Raw genomic sequence first — 23,133 nt, 5'->3', positions numbered from 1 at the left:
ACCACAAAAAACTGGGATAACTTATTGACTCGAGTATAAGCCAAGGGTGGGAAATGCAGCAGCTATGGGTAAATTTCAAAATAAAAATAGATGCCAATACAATTTCATTAATCGAGGCATCAGTAGGTTAAATGTTTTTGAATATTTACCGTATTTCAAAGAAAAACAATAAACTAGCTCTATAAGTGGAAAAGTAGGGGCAACAAAAACAATATGGTATCAACAATAATCTAATAATAATAATAACAACAACAACAACAACAACAACAAAAACTTCATTTGGATCCCACCCTATCTCCCCATGGGGACTCAGGCCGGCTACCAACATAGTAACAGGCAAACATTCAATGCTTATATAAACAATGCAGAGCTAGATATCTATATCTATATATATAAAAGAGTGATGGCATCACGGCAGTGGACAAAACAACAAAAGTAAACACCCCACAACCTCGAAAATTGATAGCACAACCCCTCATCCATGCCTCTAGGTTGATACAACAAAAAGAAAAGAAAAATAAAGTCCTAATTAGAGGGAGAGGAATAATTGTTTTTATCCAATTGCTGCCAGTTAGAAGGCTAAGCTCTGCTCACTTGGTCTCCTAGCAACCCACTCAGCCCAGGGGACCCTTTACCTTAACTACCACCAATTCCTCAATACTTTACTTCCCATACCACCATACTTTGCCACAGCAACGCGTGGTCGGGCACAGCTAGTAGATCTATAATTATAGATACTAATTTCACATATGCATTTCCCCCTGAAACATTTGCAAATCCCCTGTGTGTGTGTGTGTGTGTGCATTTCCCCACTATAATATTTGCACGTCCTATATATACCGTATTTTTCGCTTTATAAGACGCACCTGATGATAAGACGCACCTAGTTTTCAGAGGAGGAAAATGGGGAAAAATAATTTGAACTAAAAGATGACCTAGAACATTTTTGGGGGGGGGGGGGGAGTGCGTCTTATAAAGCGAAAAATACGGTAAATGCTTGTAATAAATAAATAAAATAATTATTGCATTATTACAGTTCAAGGAATATATTCAACAGTTCAAAGGATGCCAATGTCTACCCTCAAAAATGACAAGCTGTTTACAATGCTTGTGGTGTTGGTCCTTTGGTTTAATGTACAGAACAGTCCTGCATATGGTTTTTCTTTTATACCTGGTCTGTTGTGGCATATAGTATTGTACCGATGTCAGATTTTAATGCATTTTCTATAAACTCTGATTTGCACTGAATGGCCTTTCAGCTTCAAGGTTTGGCTTGAAGAGTTCTTTCTCTGAAACTGGGTTTTCCAGGTACAGTATATAAACCCCTCTTTTTAAAAATAATTTTTATTAAGATAATTTTACAATGAGAAAGTATACAATTATAAAAAGGGGGGAGAGGGATAAATGGGAAAAAGGGAAGGGGAAGAAATGGAAAAGTTCTGGCATTGGGAGGATAGACAAAAGAGAAAAAAGAAAAAAGGGGAAAAAGAAAAGAAAAATGGCATATAAACCCCTCTTGATTAGTTTCCAAGAGATCTCACAACCTCTGAGGATGCCTGCCATATAAACCCTTCTTGCCTAGTTTCCAACAGACTTCACAACCTCTAAGGATGCCTGCCATATAGATGCAGGCGAAACGTCAGGAGAGAATGCTTCTGGAACGTGGCCATACAGCCCCAGAAAACTCACAGCAACTCAGACCTTGTAAAACTCCCAACTCCTCTAAGATCCCATAGAACTGTGCCAGGGTAGTTCAAAGTAGTGTATGAAGTCTGCAGTAGTAGTGGAGATGGGAGAAGGAAGACAACTAGGCCGCCGCAGCCGGGGCCCCTCCCGTTACCATGGAGACAGGCGAGCAGGGAGTAATCCGACGCAGTGAGGTCACAGGGGGAGGGAGCGGGGCACGTAGGCGCGCGGGGCGAAGAGAGGCGTAATCATCATCAGCGGCGGCTGCGCGCGGGGGCTCGGCAGTGGGGACGAAGAGGGGAGGGCCAGAGGCACGCTCTATCAGGGCGCGAGGACAGACAGACAGAGAGAAGGAAGACACGCTCGAAGAGCTGAAGTGCGTGCCTTCCTGCCTGCCTTGCGGTCTGTGGGACAAGGCGAAGGAGGAAGGAAAGAAGGAAGGAAGGAAGGAAGGAAGGAAGGAAGGAAGGAAGGAAGGGGGAGGGGTGACAGAGACAGAAAGAAAGAGTGAGTGCCCATCGCGCCCGCCCCCGCCAGCTCCGGAGCCGCCGGCACCAGCAGCAGCAGCAGCGCCAGCCCCACCCCCGGGCGATCTGCGGACGCATCCAGGAAGGGAGAATGGGGTGATCTGTGCCGCGCAGACGGCACAGATCGCCCCATTCTCCCTTCCTGGACGCAGATTGTGTTTATAAGACGCACTGACTTTTTCCCTCTATTTTGGGGGGGGGGGGAAGTGTGTCTTATAAAGCGAAAAATACGGTAGGTAGGTAAGAATATATTCATATCTATCCAGACATCTCTCTTTATATAGATATTTGCAGAGACTTGCAAACATAAGAGAGTAAATTCATACATAAAAATAATGTATATGTATGGCTACAGATACACAGGTACATGGATCTATATGTATAAAGGATTTGCAAAAACCTGCAAACATATGAGGGGAAATTCATATATAAAATTAATGTATATAGATAGATACACATATAAAAGTACATAGAGATGGCAAAAGCTTGCAAGTGTTAATGCCTATATATCTGTAGGAGAGCTTAACAAATATTTCAGGGGAAAATGCTTTCATAAGATTAATGAATATATATTTTTCTTCTTCCTGACTTGCAAGAGTGTTTCTCTTTTCAAAACATTCCCTTGATTAAGAGCGAGGGAGGCTTTGCAAAAGAAAACACACTGATAAGGGGAGAAGAGAGAAATAGATCACATTTTGCAAGCAATAGCCTTCAGGCTCCATTGCGGCCTTAACCTTGACCCGATTATAAGCCGAGGGAGGCTTTTTCAGCTCATAAATAAGGGCTGAAAAACTCGGCTTATCTTCGAGTATATACGGTAATCCTGAACATAAATTCATAATTGGTCATGTTCTCAAATAGTCTAAACAAAATGGTGGGAGGACCCTAACATAGGTTCCATCTACATTGCAATACAATGTAGTTTAACTGCATTGAACTCCATTATATGACAGTGTATATAGGGCCATAGTAGGTTTATGTAGTGATGCTGTTACTTTGGTGGAAGACTCTTAATAAACAAAAAATTCTCACATCAACAGAGGGGAGATGCAAATTTTCTCATTTCTCTGTCCAGCTATAGTCTGTTACCAAGAACACATAGATCTTCATGAAAAACAAAGTTTTGTACTTAGCCAAAAGTTCCAGCTAACAAAGATTCTATAAGGTTGTAGCGTCCAGTCTTAGCATCTTAGTTAGATTAGTCAATAAAGAACATGTGATCACAAGTAGATGTACATAAGATCATAACCTAAAACAATATCATTGATTAATTTGTTGCAAGACAGACCAGTTGAATTTTGCAAGACAGACCAGGGAAGAATTTTAATAGAGGCCTTCCTAGAAATAACTAATAGCAGGTTCCATGTCCCATGTTCAGAGAAAATCGCTTTCTTTTTTGATTGGAGATATTTCTAACTGGAAGGATAGTTATCTATTAGGAATGCTATCTTTGCATCTTGCATTGTAGATCCTAGAAGAAGCAAAGGGTTTAACAAGATGATCTCCAAGGACTTCCCCAATTCTCATAATTCTGGATGTGGCAAAAGGGAGGGAATGTCTTTTCTAAGATAATTCCCACTGCAACACATCATATGAATTGCTCATGTATGCACTTCAAATAACTAATTTTAGTACAATGTATTATTTAAGTATTTAAATCATGGCTCAAACATCTTCATATCACTTAGATTTTGATTGTACAATAACTCATGACTTCAGGATAAGATGAAATGCAAATAATATCAATAATAAAAACAAACAACATGGCTACATTGTACGTTTTTATGTTAGGGATGTGTCCTCTTGTACTGTATAAACATACTAACATCACTAGGTAACTAAATAAATGGAAACTAGAAAATCATGAATGTTCTTTTACCATGCATATCATAGCATGCTGCTTTATGCACATTTGTTCCATATTACACTTCTCAAATGGTAAAGGCAATTAGGAAGGCCAGCCCTATGACTCTTATGTGACATTATGCGGTATGCAATATCAATCCTTGAGTCAAGGGTGTTGACAGTTTGCTATTCTATACGGTTCAGTACTTTTTTTTTTGTGAAAATACAAGCAAATACTTATTTCTTTCACCTAAATTACTATTCAAATGTATTCCTTTATTTCAAGGATTTTTTTTCCAGTCATACTTTCATATAAAATATATTTCAGTGTGGTACAATAAAATAGACAGCATATTGTAGCTAGATTTGCTGCATAGCATCGATGTAATGCTTGAAAGAAAAAAATAGCAACAGAGCTTAAATTTCTCACTCTTCCTCACAATCAATATTTGAGGCAAGTTACATCTCTAGAGTCCTTAATGGCAGGAATTCCTGGAGCCAGAAAATGAGTAATGTTAAACCTATGATTAGATGATGAGGCCATCAAAACACACTAGCTCCTAATGCTCCACTCTACTTTCTTCTTGTGAAGTGCAGTTAAAACAAAAAGCACAGGGGAATGTATTGTAAGCAATTCCTTTCCCCCCAAGCATCTGCCTATGAACTGCTTGTTAGAGACCTCTGGATCTTAGCAATATGCCTTGAACCAAAGGCTTAACCATTAGTTCATGAAGTTCAGCCACAATGAAGATTCCCTGTATCCAACCTCCATACAACAAAAAGACCCAACTGTTTTCTTACAGGACCAACATTTCAGAAACAATGACTATGAACCAGCAAAAAACAGGTAAGTAGGGAGAATATCTAAAATTTCTAGTATTCTATTAACCTTGTTGTAACCTTCATTTATAGATGGTACTAAAATGTTCATGGTAATATCTAATTAAGATATGATATGCATACTTTGAAATAGATAAATTTTGTAACAATTATAAAAGGAGATATTCTACAGTAATATGTGGATAAAAATTAATATATTCAGTAAATTAGGTAAAGACAAAAGATGGTTTATTTTTGGCTGTGTTTGAGCAATGTTAAATTAAGATTTCTCATCTATTAATACTAAAGCAGAATCTCACATCCACATTTGTTATGTCAACCCTTATTTGGGGCTTGCATTTTGCCTATCCTGCTGCAATAGATCTTTACTATCCTAATCCTGAAATCTTAGTTTTCCCTTAATTCCACATTATAATTTACTGACATGGCTCCACATTGTCTATCATATCTTATATCAAGCCATTTTATAAATATCAAACATTTGTGATCTAACTGGATTGTAAAGTAGTCTGTATGGGCAATGCTGCCCGAGAGAAATATGCCATAATGAGAAAAACAATTTGTTAACAAGACTTGATAATGCTGAATCATCAAGGTTGCCTGTTTTACAGTTGGTCTACTTCCTAATGTTTTAATAAAGTTTTTCACTGAATATTAATAAACTTTAAAATCACAGATGTACAGATGTACTCTACAGAAAAAAGAAAGAAGCAAGCTACTACTTTGTGCAAGTGTAAAAGTCAATTTTATATAATGTAACTGGATTTAAATTAAACACACAAAAGCAGTAGTATTGATGAAGTCAGAATTCACCTCACCTGTGAACAAAGAAGCATAACTAGTTCCACCACTGATGTGCTTGACTTCATACAAACCAGGCCTGTAACAAAAAGAAAATTGTTAATTCTATAAAAGAAGTAACCAGAATAACCAGTCTCATATGCTCTCATTTTAATACATCTCAATATAGAATGCTTCACAAATAATTATTAACAATAATCTGAAATGGTCTCACAACTGAATTCATTTGTAATTTATTTCTATGCATGTTTATTCAGAAGCAAATCTTCCTGAGTCCCAAATAGATTACATTCAAGAACATATGCATAACATTTCAAACTTAGACTTGTATTATGCTAAACTAAGATATGCTGAAAAGGAATAAAATACTTTAAAACATACATTCTAAACAAGATACCTGCAATATATTCTAATTTTTAGATAACAGACCGGCATAGGTAATTCTATCATAAATTATGCTGTGAGAAAAAGCATAATAAATGGAACTAGCTTTCTGTAAAGTGCAGACCCAAACTGATTTAACATGCGAACACAATAGACCTTCCACAACCTGATGTTCTGCGCAACAATTTTTCATAACAGTAATTCTATAAACATTTAAGTATTAAATATATAGACTGTAACGTTCCATGATATTTCTAATAACAAAGTTTTGGACACTGTGCATTTGAAAGAGCAGTTTTTGTATGGTGCCACAAATGTGGCAAATTTCAGCTAACTAGCAAGTATTGGGGTGGCATAATCCTTTGTGATATATTCATGATCCCCACTTGAAGCACATACAGATTCCACATATGCTATTTGAGATACATGTTCCAGGTTTCTACTAAAAGTTACGATAAAGGTGATTTATATTATGGGCAATGAAAGAGAAATGAAAATCCCACACTGCCATCTTTTCACCTATGTGAATTCACTTTGTACTGGAGTGTGAATGCCTTTGATGTGTTCCAATCGTTTGATAGTCAGATGAAAAATGGACAATGTAATAATAATCTGGTTGCTCAGTACACATAATATCAGCTTTATGGCTACAGTGGAAATAACAGTAATTATGCTGAGGTGCATTTGAAGTCCATTTGTAGATGAATGTCTCACTTTGAGACTTCTTTAAAATCAAAAGTTTATATACAGTAGAGTCTCACTTATCCAACATAAACGAGCCAGATAAGTGATAAGTGAATATGTTGGATAATAAGGAGGGATTAAGGAAAAGCTTATTAAATATCAAATTATGATTTTACAAAAAAGCACCAAAACATCAAGTTATAAAACAAATTTGACAGAAAAAGTAGTTCAATACGCAGTAATGCTATGTATTAATAACTGTATTTATGAATTTAGCACCAAAATATCACAATGTATTGAAAACATTGATGACAAAAATGCATTGGATAATCCAAAACGTTGGATAAGTGAGACTCTACTGTACTATGTATCAGATTTTTATTTATTTACTTTGTTTTTATATCCCACCCTCTCTCCCTCATTGAGGGACTCAGAGCGGATTTCAAGTTGTAAGTTATTTGCTGGGTGCAGCAGTTTGAGTCTTATGAGGATTTTTGTATGTGCAATACAGCAAACATTATGTATACATGTTATCTTGATAAAATTTGCTAATGTTTTAGAATAAAGACCAGACTTCTACATACATAGGGTAAGCAATCTTTACACTTATATTCAACCTTTATTTAACCTTCTCTATTAATAATAAGCAGAAAATAGACCTTTCTTTTATGTTTCCAGTTGTAACTAGAGCTGCCTGGCAGGCATGACACTGGTGTAAAAATAAACTGAGCCATTCCCCATTTGGGGTTCAGGAAGAATGATCTTGAAGATTCATCTTATCTCTGAATCAATACAGATTTGAACCTCTCAGCTCACTTGATAGTTTATGTTCCACTTCCAAACCTCTCAACTCTCAAACTATCACATGCAGCCATGCAAGATATTTGAAGTAAGCAAGATGTATCAGGTACAAATTGCTTGTGAAGCAGGGGAAATATAAAAACCATAGTTGAGGTAAGGCGGAAGGAAGTAGCAGCTAGTTTCAAGTATAAGAATGCAAAGTATACCAGGGTTTATGGGAGATTCCAATTCTGCTCCATCTTTTGTAGATTTTGATAGCACTGTACAGCCCAAAGATTATCCAAGGGCTTGAAAATAGGGTTAGTCAAACATGAATTTTACAACTAGGGAGTAGGGATTCAGGAACATAATTCGGTCATAAAATTTAATTTAAGCAGGAGAGCGATTTTATTTTTCTGCAAAGTGAGCATTTTCTTTGAAGAAAACACTACAAGCTTTTTAAGATCAGTTCTGGGCATAAAACCAGTGAGTTTTGCCAATATCTTTAAATGTAGCATCTTTATTAAATATATACCACAGCATAGGGTGATAACTTAAAAGCAATGTCAAAATGTATTTGTTGTTTGAGAAGAGTAGCGTTCCTTAAAGAAAAAAGACACATTCCATCAATATTGCTGATGTATTTTAAATAATATTTAATTTGCTTAATACAAGCAATTCACTGAGCGTAAAAGTCGAATCTCTGATTTAAATAGAATGGCTTTCAAAATTAAAACCAAACAGAATGTTATTTAGAATGACAAATGCATTTATATTTTTTTCCTGGAAGTTAAACGAATTCTTGAGAAAAAACAACAACATTGCTTGAAGCTTTGGGTTTTGCTGGAGCATCAAACTGATTCAACTAGGCATTAAAAAGAGCCATTTGAGACAAAACTACTCCTACACAATAATGTGTATTTATTGCAGATAACTGATAGATACTCTTTTGTCCTCATTTTGCTAACAACCTCATATTATTGTACAGTAAGACAGAACAAGCTATAGGAAGCTACTAGTACACCACTCTATCAGATTTACAAGCAGACAGTTAATTAATGAAATAAGAGGTAGATGTAAAAATCTCATTTAAAGAGACAATTGCTGTAATTGATCAACTTTTCTCATGCTCAAGTAGTGGAGGATCAAAAAGATTAATGGGACACTTATCACCTGCAAACCATATCAACTATTAGACATCTGAAAAAAAGAGTTAAACAGAAGTAATGCAGTCAAATTAGCATGATCATAGTTACTACTGGAAGACCTAGCTTTTCCTTCACAATCTCAGCTCTTTTCCTGTCCAGACTTCTTGGCACGTTATCTCTATAGCTTTGCAGTATTCTCCAATTTACTCACACATAAAGGGAACTCTTGTGTTAGCAGGCATTTTAACTCATCAACTACTTTAAATGATCATGCATAATTTGTATCACAAATGTCCAACAATCAAGCTGCTCTTGATCATGTGGCCCAAGAGCAGGGCTTCTGATGAAGACTGTACACTTCAGATACATACAGGAGGAGGAACTTTCTAACATACTCTGTTAGAAAGTTTTAGGTTTTATAGTGAAAGCCAGTGCAATGAACTGACTTGGAAACCAACTGGAAGCCAGTGTAGTTGATATAACACAAATATATGGCCCACAATGTCTATATCAGATAACAGACTTGAAGCCACATTTTGCATCAGCTGTAAAAAAAAAAAAAAAAAAAAAAAAGGTAAAGGTAAAGGTTTCCCCTGACGTTAAGTCCAGTCATGTCTGACTCTGGGGGTTGGCGCTCATTTCCATTTCTAAGCCGAAGAGCCGGTGTTGTCCGTAGACACCTCCAAGGTCATGTGGCCGGCATGACTGCATGGAGCGCCGTTACCTTCCCACTGGAGCGGTACCTATTGGTCTACTCACATTTGCATCTTTTCGAACTGCTAGGTTGGCAGAAGCTGGAGCTAACAGCGGCTTCTGTTAGCTTCTGAATATTCTTCAACAACAGCTCTGTGTGTGCGAATTATGATGCTACAGACCAGGTCTAAATCCCTACTCAGCCATAAAACCATTCTCATAGCCACAGAGGCAGACAAATTCAAGCCCACTCAAAACAATGCCGAAAAGATCCTGTGATGGGTTTAGCTTAGGGTTGCCATAAGTTAGACTTGAAGGCACACAATAACAACAATCTTAGCAGGCCAACCAAGCACTGGGTCACTGTGGTAACATTCATTTTCTCTAGAAAAATTTACATATGGTGTAGCAGTCAAACGTGGCTATATACCTCTGGCTAGGCAGCCACTTAACTTGTCAGGATCAACAAATAAACCAAAAGCAGTCCCCAGCTGGTTCTTGGGTCTTTGAGAGGAAGTAATCCTTATCCAGCACAGGTTGCACTCCAAATCTCAACTTGGCTTGCCTGCTGAAAAACCAAAGTTCTAATTCATCTTTGTAACAGATGAAATCTATACAAATCCCAGCAGAAGTTCAAATTACGACAACAAAAAGGCAGAAAATACAGAAAACAGGATATTACCCAGCTTCAGAATGCTGGGGGAAGTACGCAGTTTGACAGGACATTATCTCCCCTCTCTTGGCAGTGCATTCTATGTTCTTCACTATTTTCACATAAGATTATCATGGCAGTATTTACAGTATTTCAAAGCCAAAACTGAGATCTTTTTTTTTAAAGAAGAAAAAGAATGCTGTAATCTGGGAAGGAGAATCAGTAAGAATGAGGGTTAAGGAGAAAGTAGGGGTCAGATCTGAAGATTTAGGATATCTGTTTGAGGTTTCCTGGGAGTGAGTATATATTGTACAGAGTTTAAATGTAGTTTTACTTGTACTTTACTATTTTGGGGGAATAAGGAAGTTGATTTTTTCTCTCTCTGTATATTTGTAATGTCTTGTCAAACACATTAACAAGCTCACAAATGAAACTAGTATGGGTCATTTTTTTGTGTTCAGAACCTAGACAAGATATCTTTGTTTCTCTATTATACTACTATTCTGGAATATACAGATGGAAAAACATATACTAGTGTGTAATGTAGTGGTCATTACAACAGTCAGTTATGAATTCATGTACCTTGTACAGGTAGTCCATAAGTTATGAACAAGATAGGTTCTGTAAATTTGTTCTTAAGCTGAATTTGTATGTAAGTTGGAACAGGTACACTTTCAAGTGTAACTCCGGATAAATAGATGGATAGATATGCTTTGAATAGCATAGGGAAGGTTTAACACCCCTATGGTGTTTGTTCTGCTGTCTGTGCCCTTGTTCAGATGATTTCACCTCACTTTCTGTCCCTGTGGATTTTTTAAAAATTGGCTTGTTGTGGAAACAAGGATTGGTGAGAAAGCTTCAGTGGTGATACTTTGTCCATATGCTAACCTTTCCAGGAGTGGATTTCCCTTCTGAGAAGTAGATTTCTCTCACTTCGTGTTGTCTCACCCCCGTTTCGAACCATGAGTCATTTGTAAATCAGATGTTTGTAACTTGGAACTGCTTGTATTTATAGAATTGTTGTGACTCTGTTCTTCCTTTTGTCTGTTCCTGTTCTAGAAGTAATCATTTCAAATGATGATTTCAATATCGCAAACTACTCCAGCTTTGTTCCTTTTTAAGCAAAAAGACATAAATATTTACAATATAATGCAATACCTGTCTGTTCAGGAATAAACTCCAGTGAGTTCAATGGGATCTAATCCCATATAGGAACGGACAAATTAACCTCTTCAGAGGTTTACTGATAATACTCTCATAGGTGACATCACCATTTCCCATCCTGTCTGTCAGGGGTGTATAACAACACTCTTCAAATACTCAAAGATGAAAAAGGAGAACAAAGATTTATCCTATACTGTTCTGAGAATAGAACTGCATCTAATGAGTTTTGATTACAGAAGGATAGATTTGAGAGAATCCCCAAGAGATACATTTTAACAACTGGCTACCAGTATTAAAAAACTCAAAAATCAAAACAGTAGATGGGAAGCAATACTCTGAGGGCAGAGGAGCCCCAAGGACAGCTAATGACTCTTAACAAAGGATGCCCCCCTGGCAAGAGACAAACCTTTCCAATGCTAATTAGGGTGATTAACTGAAACATTAACACTGGCTTCCAACTGACAAAGGACTCTTGTCACACCCTGGACTCTCCACAGATATATATTTTCCTTCCTTGCCTAGTTTATCCATGCCTCACAGCCTTCTGAGGATGCCTGCCATAGATGTGGGCGAAACGTCAGGAGAGAATATTTCTGGAACATGGCCACACAGCCCGAAAGACATACAACAACCCTGAAGCCACAATCAATTGTCTAAAGGAATAGTAGAATCTTTGTGACTGGACACCTTCAAGAAGAGACTGGACGTTGCCTGGACAACATCTCTGTAGACAGCCAATTCTCTCACACCAGAACCGACTTGGAGTATGTTTTCAAGTCGTTTCTGATACGATAAAAAAACTGTAGAGAAGAGGTAAACATCTTAGTATAAATATTCCACTACCTATCTATCTACCATGACTAGGCCAGGTGTTCTAATCTAATTTCACGTTCCTATTATATGCATTGTGTAGTTTCATACCTTGCTTTCACATCTGAACATGTCAGCATCTGAACATCCTTTGAACTTTAATTCTGTTAATTCTGTTGCATTATTAGATCTAGGACTACTTGGACTTGCCCGTTCCTCTTGCCCAGAAGTTGACTGAGTAAAAGGCCCTTTCACACTTTTACTGGAGGCGTTCAAACAATGGCTGTAGTAAAAAAGGATTAATTTGAGACAAAGCAGGAAAACCCTGCTTTACCCAGAATTAATTTGATAGCCCATTAGACTCCCATGCTTTTGTGAAAGGTAGTCCCAGAACTACCCGGGGGCTTGTCCGCACACCCATCTCGCACCTTTTGGGCTCCTGGAGCCCAGAGATGCGAGATGGCACCAACCCCCTTCCCCAAAACCCTCACAAAACCCTTAAAAATAAAAATAAAATTTACCGGGAGCCATTAGGTATCTGTTCAAGCCTGATGGAACATACCAATGATGCACGAGAAAGGGGGGATAGTTCTGTCCCCCCATCTCTTAGTGCTACATTGGTATGTTCCAAAAAGCATGCTGAAAGACATAATGGTGGCCAGATAAATTCTTAACTATTTTAAGGGCTTTTGGGGGGCTTTTTGGGGTGACTGGATACCATTCTGGTAGTCATCCCACCAAGAAAGTGTGGATTTTTAAAAAGAGGGTGTGTGGACTTTAACCCGCACTGAAGCAGGTTTTTGAAACTCTCTTTGACGTGGATTAAAGTGCTGTCTGGAAGCAGTCTGAGTGCCTTCCAAACTTGGAGTCTCCTGCTTAATTTTGGATTGTTTTATTATAGGGTTTTGCAGATAAAATAGATTCTGAATTTGTCTACCTATGCCTCCCTAGCTACAATATTAAAAGGACACCCTGTATAATAGACCCACCATCAGTTTTACTTTCCACTACTGTTTCCACCAAGTTCTTTCCCTTCTAGAGTTTCTCTGTTGCCCTCACAGTTAGAACTATCAGGAGCTCTTCTGCTTGTGCTGCCAATACTCCCTGAATAGGATATATCTTATTCTGGCGCGCTCACTGCAATTTTCTTGCCTTTGGTGACCATGTGAGAAGTCCATAGCCCTGACAGAATATGTTATTCTTTTGAGAGCATCATACGCAGCTTCTCTGATATAAATAAAGTCCTTCACTACATTAAGGTGTGCACCCAACAGTTTTCTATTCGCTGATAGAGTAAAAACGTGTATTCATTTCTAATTTCAAACTTGTTTAACATTTACATAAAATCGATATTTAAGTCAGTGAAATTACTTAAATTCATTCATTTATGAAAATGTCATATGCTTTTCCTTGCCTTATGTTTTAATGTGTATTTTAGGTTGCCTGTTAGTCTAATGTTTGCATTTGTTCTTTCCTCATAAACATATTTTAATATAGTTTTTAAGACTGTCCATTTAGTTAGGACATCTGCAGTAAAAATAACCACATGATAAAGAATGTATAGGCCCAGATTGAAATAGGAATAATAATATCACATTAATGTGTCAAATTTATTCTCCAGTTAAAGGATTTTTCTTCCAAAAGCTATTGATTCAATTTCTGAAAATATTATCTTCCCAAATAATATTGCAAAGTCACAAATATATAAGTGATTTTTTAAAAACCATGTATTTATAGTGTAGATAATTTTGACTACTTAAATATCAGCCACTAATGGATTATAATGGATCACTGAGGTTTGCTACTATGCACCGCAGGCAGAAACATGTCTGTCTCTAACTGGACCAGGGCAGATGCTCAAAGCAGATTGTGCTTGTAGAAAAAGTGACAAAAATCCTGCTTTACCAACTGCTCTTTAGTGCCTCCTGTGTAGCACATCCCTCTCTCTCCTGTCAAACAGCATTTTCTGCCAAACAGCTTGGAAATTGTCAAGACCCTGAGCATTGCTTCTACTGAAACACAAGCATGTAAATGTCTGTTGTGAACATCTCTTTAACCTTTCATCATTCACATGCAATCATTCACTCAAGCAGACTGTTGGCACTGTTAATGTAATGTGGCACCTCTTCAGGTAAATTTAACTAAACAAGATGTTCCTTATAGGTAGTGTTCCACACCCTAGAGTACAGAAGCTGAATAGCCATATCCAGCCATATCATTTCAGTAGACATGTCTTACAACACAATCAAAACCACACGAAGACAGGTCCTCCAAAATCTATGCCTGAGATCAATTCCATTCATCTACAGTGAACATACACATAAGAAAAACCCACAACTTGTTCCTGCTTATGAAGGGATAAGGCTTTCAGTTGAAGGGGCAAAAATATATTATTCTGGCAAAATATATTATTAAGTGTAATTTATAATACAGTTATGAGATTATGTTATTCCAAGAGCCCTTTTAATAATGAATTGACACAGGAGAGCTGGTACAAGTAGAAATCAATATCCCCGAATTTCAGCCGCTTACCCTTTACAAATTTCTTTCTACAACCCAAAAAATCATCCAAGACATAAAATATCCCTAAGAAATCAGCTCAAATGCTCTTTTGATTGTTTGTTCCAGCCAATGGACCATTCTGGGCTATCTTATCCAACCAAAAACACAGGAAATTTAGGAAAGCAGTCGGTCTCACATTTTTAAAATAAATTCTACATAAACACCCATATTAACAGCAACATAGTGTACCCAACAAACTTCTTTTGGCAGTTTTTTTTCTTTAAAAATGTGATTCAGGAAAAAACACAAGAGTCCCTAAGATTTGTTTGGGTATGTTATTACCACAAGAGACCTTGGCTTGGAATAGTAAAAAGTGCCCTAAAGAAGCTGCATGACTTTCTTTCTTCTTATCTAAGTGAGTAATGTTATCAGTCACTGTTGCCAGCACTCTAGATCAGAAGGCCTCTTTTCCAATTGAAGTACATCATAGTAATGAACTGCCTGATCCAAAGATTCAGGTTGAGTCCTTGAAGATATTTAGGGAGGGAGCATTCAAAGCTGCACCATATCATGAGAGCATAATTCAGGTATACAGCATTCTTAACAGCAACTCACTTGTGTCTTTTTCATATGTTTCTGTATGTACTCTCATCCTTTGTTCCTCAGCATAGATGCAAGGACGCTGAGAAGATTACACACAGTGGAAGAAAACTCAGAACTTAGAATTTGACAACATTAATAAAAAAACAAATGACATAGACTGAGGAATATTTTGAAAAAGTGATAAAGAGAAAAGTTCAAGATGAATGATTATACTCTTTAAGAATGTATTGCGCATTTTCTGGCATCACTGCTTTTATCATAACACAACTCCACATGACATGTCAAGACAGGATTATAGAGATAACTCTATAATCCTGTATTTCCCTTCGTCTTGGAAATACTGGCAGAATTGGCATGGGAACCTTTTGCTCTAAAGACGTTTTGGACTTCAACTCCCAAAAATTCCAATCTGGGAATTCTGAGTAAGGGATTCTGGTAGTTAAAATACTAGGAGATCCAAAGATTCCTGGCTCCTAATATAGAAAATAGCAATGGTATCTACAAGAGCATCTTGAGCCAAGAAAGAATAAGCTATTCTGCCTGACCAGGACTATGCATTTGAGAGTCTGGGATAGTCATTTTTCTTTTCATGTTCTTAACTACTTTTTATATAAGATAACGTCAGATAATAATTCATCAAGAATACTACAGAGCAGGCCTCTTCAACCTGCAGCCCTCCAGGTGTTTTGCACTTCAGCTCCCAGAATTCCTTATTTATTTATCGTGTCAGAAGCGAATTGAGAATACAGTCCTTTGTGTAAATGTTAAACATTGATGGAGCAAGCATGCTCCCCGAGGCAGGCCGTTCTTCTGTTTTTGCCATCTGCTTCTCTGACCATGGAACTCACCAAAAATGTCTCGTTTTGTAGCATATTTCCTATGAAGCGGGTAAGGCGGTAATCCTTTGTGATAATTTTTTCTCAGGAGAAGGCGATGATTTACAGTATCATAAGCTGCTGACAAGTCTATGAAGATAGCTCCTGTAATCTAATGCCTTTCAAAACCATCTTCTATGTGCTAAGTCAGGTTCAATACTTGTGATGTGCAGCTTTTCCCTTTCCTGAAACCAGCTTGCTGTGGAATCATACATGGGTCTATATTTTCCATAATTCTATGCAGAATAAGTTTCTCTAGAACTTTATAAAAATGGCACAACAAAGAGATTGGTCTATAGCTTTTTGGATCATTACGGTCTTTGCCTGGTTTCAAAATGGCTATGTCTCTTGCTTTCCTCTAGATTTTAGGGATCTCACAGGATGCAATGCAATGCAGTTGTTCATCAGCTTCAGCAGCCAGCACCTTGGTTTTGGGCCAAAGTTCTTAATGTTTTCCATCCATAGATCGTCCAGGCCGGCTGCTTTGCCATTCAGTAGATACAAAAGGTTCATAAAGGTTGTTGTTCTCATTATCTGGTTGTCTGACTATTGGTTTCCTTCCTAGTTTGGTGACAAGGTTGAGTTTCCCATTCATCAGAAGTTGATGTGCTATCTGATCTCCCTTTATGTTGGCATGGGTATTAGTTTAATCCACTGTCTTAACAGCCTCCACGCCTTCTGACTACTCTTGCCCATACCGACTTCTGTTATCAACTTTATCAACTGTTCTTTCTTGGCTTCAGGGATGGAAGATAGAATGCTCTGCGCTGCTGGAAGAGTTTGCTCTTTAAATGGGTCCTCATCATGGAGCCTATAATAATCTTCCAACAAGACAGCTGGATCTGTAATTAGCTAAGCGAACGAACCCAAAGGGTGCTCACCAATGCGTCGTCTTTATCATGGAAAGAAGTGACAAGTGGAGTGCCGCAGGGCTCTGTCCTGGGCCTGGTTCTGTTCAACATCTTTATTAACGACTTAGACAAAGGGTTAGAAGGCACGATCACAACAAACTGGGAGGGATAGCTAACACTCCAGAAGACAGGAGCAGAATTCAAAACGATCTTGACACACTAGAGAGATGGGCCGAAACTAACAAAATGAAGTTCAACAGGGACAAATGCAAAATACTTCACTTCGGCAGAAAAAATGGAATGCAAAGATACAGAATGGGGGACGCCTGGCTTGACAGCAGTGTGTCCGAAAAAGACCTTGGAGTCCTCATGGACAACAAGTTAAACATGAGCCAACAATGTGATGCGGCAGCTAAAAAAGCCAACAGGATTCTGGCCTGCATAAATAGGGGTATAGTGTCTAGATCGAAGGAAGTCATGCTCCCCCCTCTACTCTGCCTTGGTCAGACCACACCTGGAATACTGTGTCCTATTCTGGGCACCACAGTTGAAGGGAGATGTTGACAAACTGGAAAGCGTCCAGAGGAGGGCGACTAAAATGATTAAGGGTCTGGAGAACAAGCCTATGAGGAGCGGCTTAAAGAGCTGGGCATGTTTAGCCTGCAAAAGAGAAGGCTGAGAGGAGACATGATAGCCATGTACAAATATGTGAGGGGAAGTCATAGGGAGGAGGAAGCAAGCTTGTTTTCTGATGCCCTGGAGACTAGGACACAGAACAACCATTTTAAATTACAGGAAAGGAGATTCCACCTGATCATCAGGAAGAACTTCCTCACTGTGAGAGCTGTTCGACAGTGGAACTCTTTCCCCCGGGCTGTGGTGGAGGCTCCTTCTTTGGAGGCTTTTAAGCAGAGGCTGGATGGCCATATGTCGGGGGTGCTTTGAATGCGATTTCCTGCTTCTTAGCGGGGGGTTGGACTGGATGGCCCATGAGGTCTCTTCCAACTCTACTATACTATGATTCTATGATTCAGGAGTAATGCCCTGGAAGATAGTGTGTCCAAAAGGATCTAGGTATAGCCCATGAGCAGGTTTTTACCCAGAATTCCTGACAATTGAACAAGCTGACTAGGGCTTCTGGGAGTTGGAGGCACAAACACTGGAGGGCCACAGATTGAAGAGGCCCATTATAAAGTCACACTGGAGGAAGTATGTTGTCAAATGAGGATTAATGATACAACAGATATGGGGCCATACTGTACTGATCAATCATAGGTACATTAAACTCTTGGATCACCCCCTACCAACACCCTTAGCCCCACGCCAATGGACCAGTAATCACTTCTTGCTGCCAAGATCTAGAACAATGGCTTTAAAATGAACCTGATCACAGAAAAGGTATGTCAGTCTAAGCTATGACTTAACATCTGGACTGAAACACTGTAATGCTGTGGAAACTAGCTAGCTGCTTACAGAAGAAATATACAGAATATTTTGCCTCATATCTTGGTCTCTGTAAAGAGGATAATATAAAGCCTAAAGGTTATCATAGTCAAGCCCATTACTATAAAAGTCACACTAAAACCATGATCGTATTATTGAATTATTATAAATAAATTTCCTGAAAATGTTGGAAAAGTCCAGAGGTCATAATTACATGTGTAGTTGTTTCAAAGTAGAAATTAACAACAACCTTAACATAATTATTACCTTCTATTAGAAGCTCTTGTCCATGGCTACCCAACAGTGTTCGAGACAGAAAAGGGGCAAAGTCCACAAAGATTTCCCGAAGGAGTGGGGCCACTTTTTCCAAAGCCCTCTCCAATTTTGCAGTAATGCTGTTGAAAACAAAATACAATGAGATGTAAACAAAACAAGCCACTATTCAGTAACATATTGATGCTTTCTAGAATGGTGGATTAAAACATAATTAATCAGACTATGAAGAAATATGTTAAATAAACAATTTAATGAAGGAGTTTTTTATTAGTGTGCCAATCCTGCTCCTTTAATAAGATGCTCTCAGTCTTGGTTTAGCTCTACTTTCTCAAATAAGGCCCTATGGTTTCATTTAATTTCCTATTAAATTATATTTTGGACAGACTCACTAATGGTCACTTGATTCAATAATGGCCCTTTCTTTATAATGTGCTCAGACGCAAGTAGGAAGTTGGCTGCTAATGTAAAGGCAGTGTTGACCTTATATACTTATGTATAAGTAAAAGAAATGCCGCCACCCCCCCCCCCCCCCCACCCAGTTGACTTATGTAAAGGTCAATGCTGGAATGAAAAATGTGAGTACTACTTGCCCATCTTTTCTAGGAAGCCTACAAACACATAAAATATAATAATTACAACAATTGATCCAGTGAATAAAATATCATTTTCTAAATTCATAGCATTAAGACACCATGAAAAGGGACACATACAGGCTACTTTTTGCTAGTTACTTGTTTCATGAATAGTTTTTTTATTTTAAAGCGGTAGTACCCAACCGTTGCTCCACCACGTGTTTTGGAATTCAGCTCTCACAATTCCTAACAGCTAGTAAACTGGATGGAATTTCTGAGAGTTGGAAGACCAAAACAACTGAAGGACTAAAGATTGAGAACCACTGTTTTAAACGAATAGCAGATAACATAATAACTGGGAAGCCAGACTTGGCCACGGTGGTCCACGCTCTCGTTACATCCTGTTTAACTACTGCAATGCACTCTACGTGGGGCTGCCTTTGAAGACTGTTCGGAAGCTTCAATTAGTCCAACGGGAGGCTGCCAGGTTAATAACTGGAGCGGCGTACAGGGAGCGTACTACTCCTCTGTTACGCCAGCTCCACTGGCTGCCGATTAGCTACCGAGCACAATTCAAGGTGCTGGCTTTAGCCTATAAAGCTCTAAACGGTTCTGGCCCAGCTTACATGTCCGAACGTGTCTCCCGCTACGACCCACCTCGAAGCTTAAGATCATCAGATGAGGCCCTGCTCGCGGTCCCGTCAGCCTCACAGGTGCGGCTGACGGGGATGAGAGACAGGGCCTTTTCAGTAGTGGCTCCCCGCCTATGGAACGCCCTCCCCATTGAAGTCAGGCAGGCTCCCTCCCTCCTATCCTTCCATGGGAAGGTTAAAACTTGGTTGTAGGACCAGGCTTTCGAATAAGAATCAGCAGCATTAATTACTATTATGTATACTGGAACTCAACTGACAGACCCAGTCTTTTAAACTTGAGCACGCCTATCTGTATTTTATAATGCGTTTTATGAATGTTTTATGTAAGTTAATTTTTTAAACTGATTTATAGTGTATTGTACAGTTTTTATATGTGTGTTTTATTGTAAGCCGCCCTGAGTCCCCTGTTGGGTGAGAATAAACTGTAAAAAACTATTATATGGATTGCTGCGAGCTTCATCAGCTGAAACGGGTTATCAGGATCCACAGGTCTATTTTGCAAAGAACACAGTTTTATAAAGAGTATTTTATCACAGGGGAAGTTGACCATCTGCCCCACGAATCAGCTACTTTTTCCATTTTCTTTGAACCTAACTGAAAATGAATAGGAGATTCATCTCTTTTTGTAATGTGGACTCTTAAATATAATTAAAAAACTTATCTTCTGTTACGATTTACTGGGAAGAAATAAAATTAATTATGGATACGTGCAATGCAGCATATAATTACATAGTTCTGCACTAAGAGTCTTGTAATCCATTTCACCTATCCATCCCCAATGCCGTAACACAGTGGTTCTCAATCTGGGGTCCCCAGATGTTTTTGGCCTACAACTCCTAGAAATCTCAGCCAGTTTACCAGTTGTGAGGATTTCTGGGTGTTGAAGGCCAAAAATATCTGGGAACCCTAGGTTGAGAACCACTGCCGTAACAGAATTCTCTATAATTATCACTCTTAAGAAATGTTTAACCTAGCTCTTGTTACAATTATCTTACAAAGAAGGTTCTGTCTTTTTTTCTGGGCAACCTGATCACTATTCGGTTGTCAGGATAATCATCACACATATTTAACTTTTCTAGATCCAAGTCCACTGCATTTCATTCTGCCCTCAATAACAACTGATCCATATGAAAACCTTTTTATATTTGAAGATGATATCTATTTCACTATTCCATTTTTTTAAATAGAGCAAAGCAAAGAAATAAAATCTCAATTATAATATGTTAAAACAACTGCATAACATAGAAATATAAGATATATTTGGCAAAAGTGCTTAAAATCTACATTCCAAAAAAATTGTATTTTCAATTTGGGTGTATAATTAAGCAAGCTCATTACCTGAAAAGATTTGCAGATTGTATTTTGAGGAATGCTTTCCTGGCTCTTATCAAATAAAAATTAAGCTGCTGTTTTTCTTTTCCCTATCAGTTGAGTTATTTGGTTATTTCTATTATGATACCAGATAGAATCAAAAATTTTAATCAATATTTAAGAAAATAAAATGGTGTATTATATTTATTAGAGAATTTTTGGAAGATTTATTTAAAAGGCAACATGCTATACTGTCCCTTCTCTTTGTTCTTTTCCTCGTCAGTCAAACAGTCTCATTCAGACAGGGTTTTTTGGCATTTTAAATATGGGTTTGGTTGTTCTAGTTGTATTTGAATGTTTTTATTTTTATTTTTTTATATTTAGTTGTGTTTCCTTTTACTTGTTATTTGACTTGTCTTTAAAGCAAAAGAGCAGCATACAAATATACATAATACAAATGTGAAACCACTTTTTGCAAATTCTATACTTTGTCCATTTCTAGAGAATATATGTTTTACTTCTAAATGTATTAAGAAATCAGATGATTTTTTAAAAAAAATCTTTAAAATTAATTACATTGCACCTAATTGTTTGAAAAAAGACTAAAATCCATGCTTATTTCTAAGATTTTCTTAATATCTAGAGTTTCTAAGGAGGTCTTATCTACATTAAGTGAGTCTGATTATGGCTTTATTTATTTATTTATTTATTTATTTATTTATAGTATTTATATTCTGCCCTTCTCAACCCAAAGGGGACTTAGGGCAGATAACAGTGCACACATACATGGAAAACATTCAATGCTGTTTTTAGACATACAAGACAGACAGACAGACAAGAGGTATTTCGGTATTTGCAACTTGGGTGCCTGGAGATTATGCTAGATACTGGCCACGGGTGTGCTGTCACTTCACCATGACACTGAGTCCTTTTTGATCGTAATATTTCCACCTTGTTCTTTCATCGCTGGCATTTTATGGTGTCGTAAAATACCTTCCCGCTTTTTAAGAGTTGCCTAACTTCTCTACTCACAGCTCAACTGATTTCGAACTGCTTAGGTGGACAGTAAGCTAGGCTTAACAGCCAGGTGCTCAATCCAACTCAGGCTTCAAACTTGCCACTTTCCGGTTGGCAGTGATCTATTGCTGCTGGCAATTATCCAGTTGTACTAAAACCTGGCTCTTTATATCTAGGAATACATGGACTATTTTGCAAATGAGATTATGATTCACCTAGAGTCTGGAACATGTTGCAAGAATTCTTATAGATTGTATATACCAGACGGTCCAACCTCTGCACACTTTTAAACTACCATACATACACATATATAAGTCTAAAATATTTAATTTTAAAAAATCAACCATAAAAACTGGGTCAGTGTGAGTAACTCTTATAAAAAAAAACACCACCTATCCCCTTCTCTGAGAAAGGTGCCAAATGGAATGTGCTTATTCCATTGTGGGAGAACCTAAAACAAGCACCAATCCACTCTACTCTCTGCTCTCTCTGCTGGCAGTACCTCAGGTCCTGTTAATGCCTGGGTGGGGAAATGGTGGAGGCATCCAGGGTGGACCTCTGAACCAGCATTGGTGCTTTCTTTTCTCTATGGAATAATCCTTGACTAATCCACTGGCCATATCAAAAGCCATAAATTTGCCCCCAAAACCTGCCGATGACTTATATAACAGTACAGATAATTGGAAGGTTTACCTCATGTTTTCAGCAGAATCTTCTGGCATTGGTGCAACGGTCTGAACAGCTGGAAGGTTCTTGCTGGTAGCACCATTTACAAAACTAGATGAGGAGGATGATGATGAAGATCCTGAATCCCCTGCACCTATCCCCAAAATAGAGTATGTTTAGTCTGAAAATCAATGTGCCAACCTCACAGTAAATATTTGCTAAACTTCATAATTCTAGAACTTCTTATTTTATTTTGACAAAGCAATACACAAAGTGTTGGATTTACCATTGTGCTTAGGTGTGTTTAGGCACAGGGTCCCATTAGCTTGGGGGCGGGGGGCTTCTTCTTG

The 23,133-nt window shown here is 38.0% G+C and overlaps 1 protein-coding gene across 3 annotated transcripts in view; it reads right to left on the bottom strand.

Annotated features, from left to right (window-relative positions):
- Positions 1–23,133, bottom strand: part of LOC100554350 (neurobeachin) — a 385,661-nt gene that overhangs the window by 316,190 nt on the left and 46,338 nt on the right. For all 3 annotated transcript variants that reach the window (XM_016992607.2, XM_008107912.3, XM_062974715.1), the window contains 3 exons: positions 22,811–22,937; positions 18,556–18,683; positions 5,717–5,778 (listed from right to left, as the gene is read on the bottom strand). In XM_016992607.2, the coding sequence (XP_016848096.2) occupies positions 5,717–5,778; positions 18,556–18,683; positions 22,811–22,937 (317 nt within the window). The remainder of the gene's footprint in view (positions 1–5,716; positions 5,779–18,555; positions 18,684–22,810; positions 22,938–23,133) is intronic.

This window comes from Anolis carolinensis, chromosome 3 (assembly GCF_035594765.1).
Source record: "Anolis carolinensis isolate JA03-04 chromosome 3, rAnoCar3.1.pri, whole genome shotgun sequence".
Lineage (NCBI taxonomy): Eukaryota > Metazoa > Chordata > Lepidosauria > Squamata > Dactyloidae > Anolis > Anolis carolinensis.
Note: the sequence above shows the minus strand (reverse complement) of the source record. Positions and strands in the feature narration are given on the sequence as shown.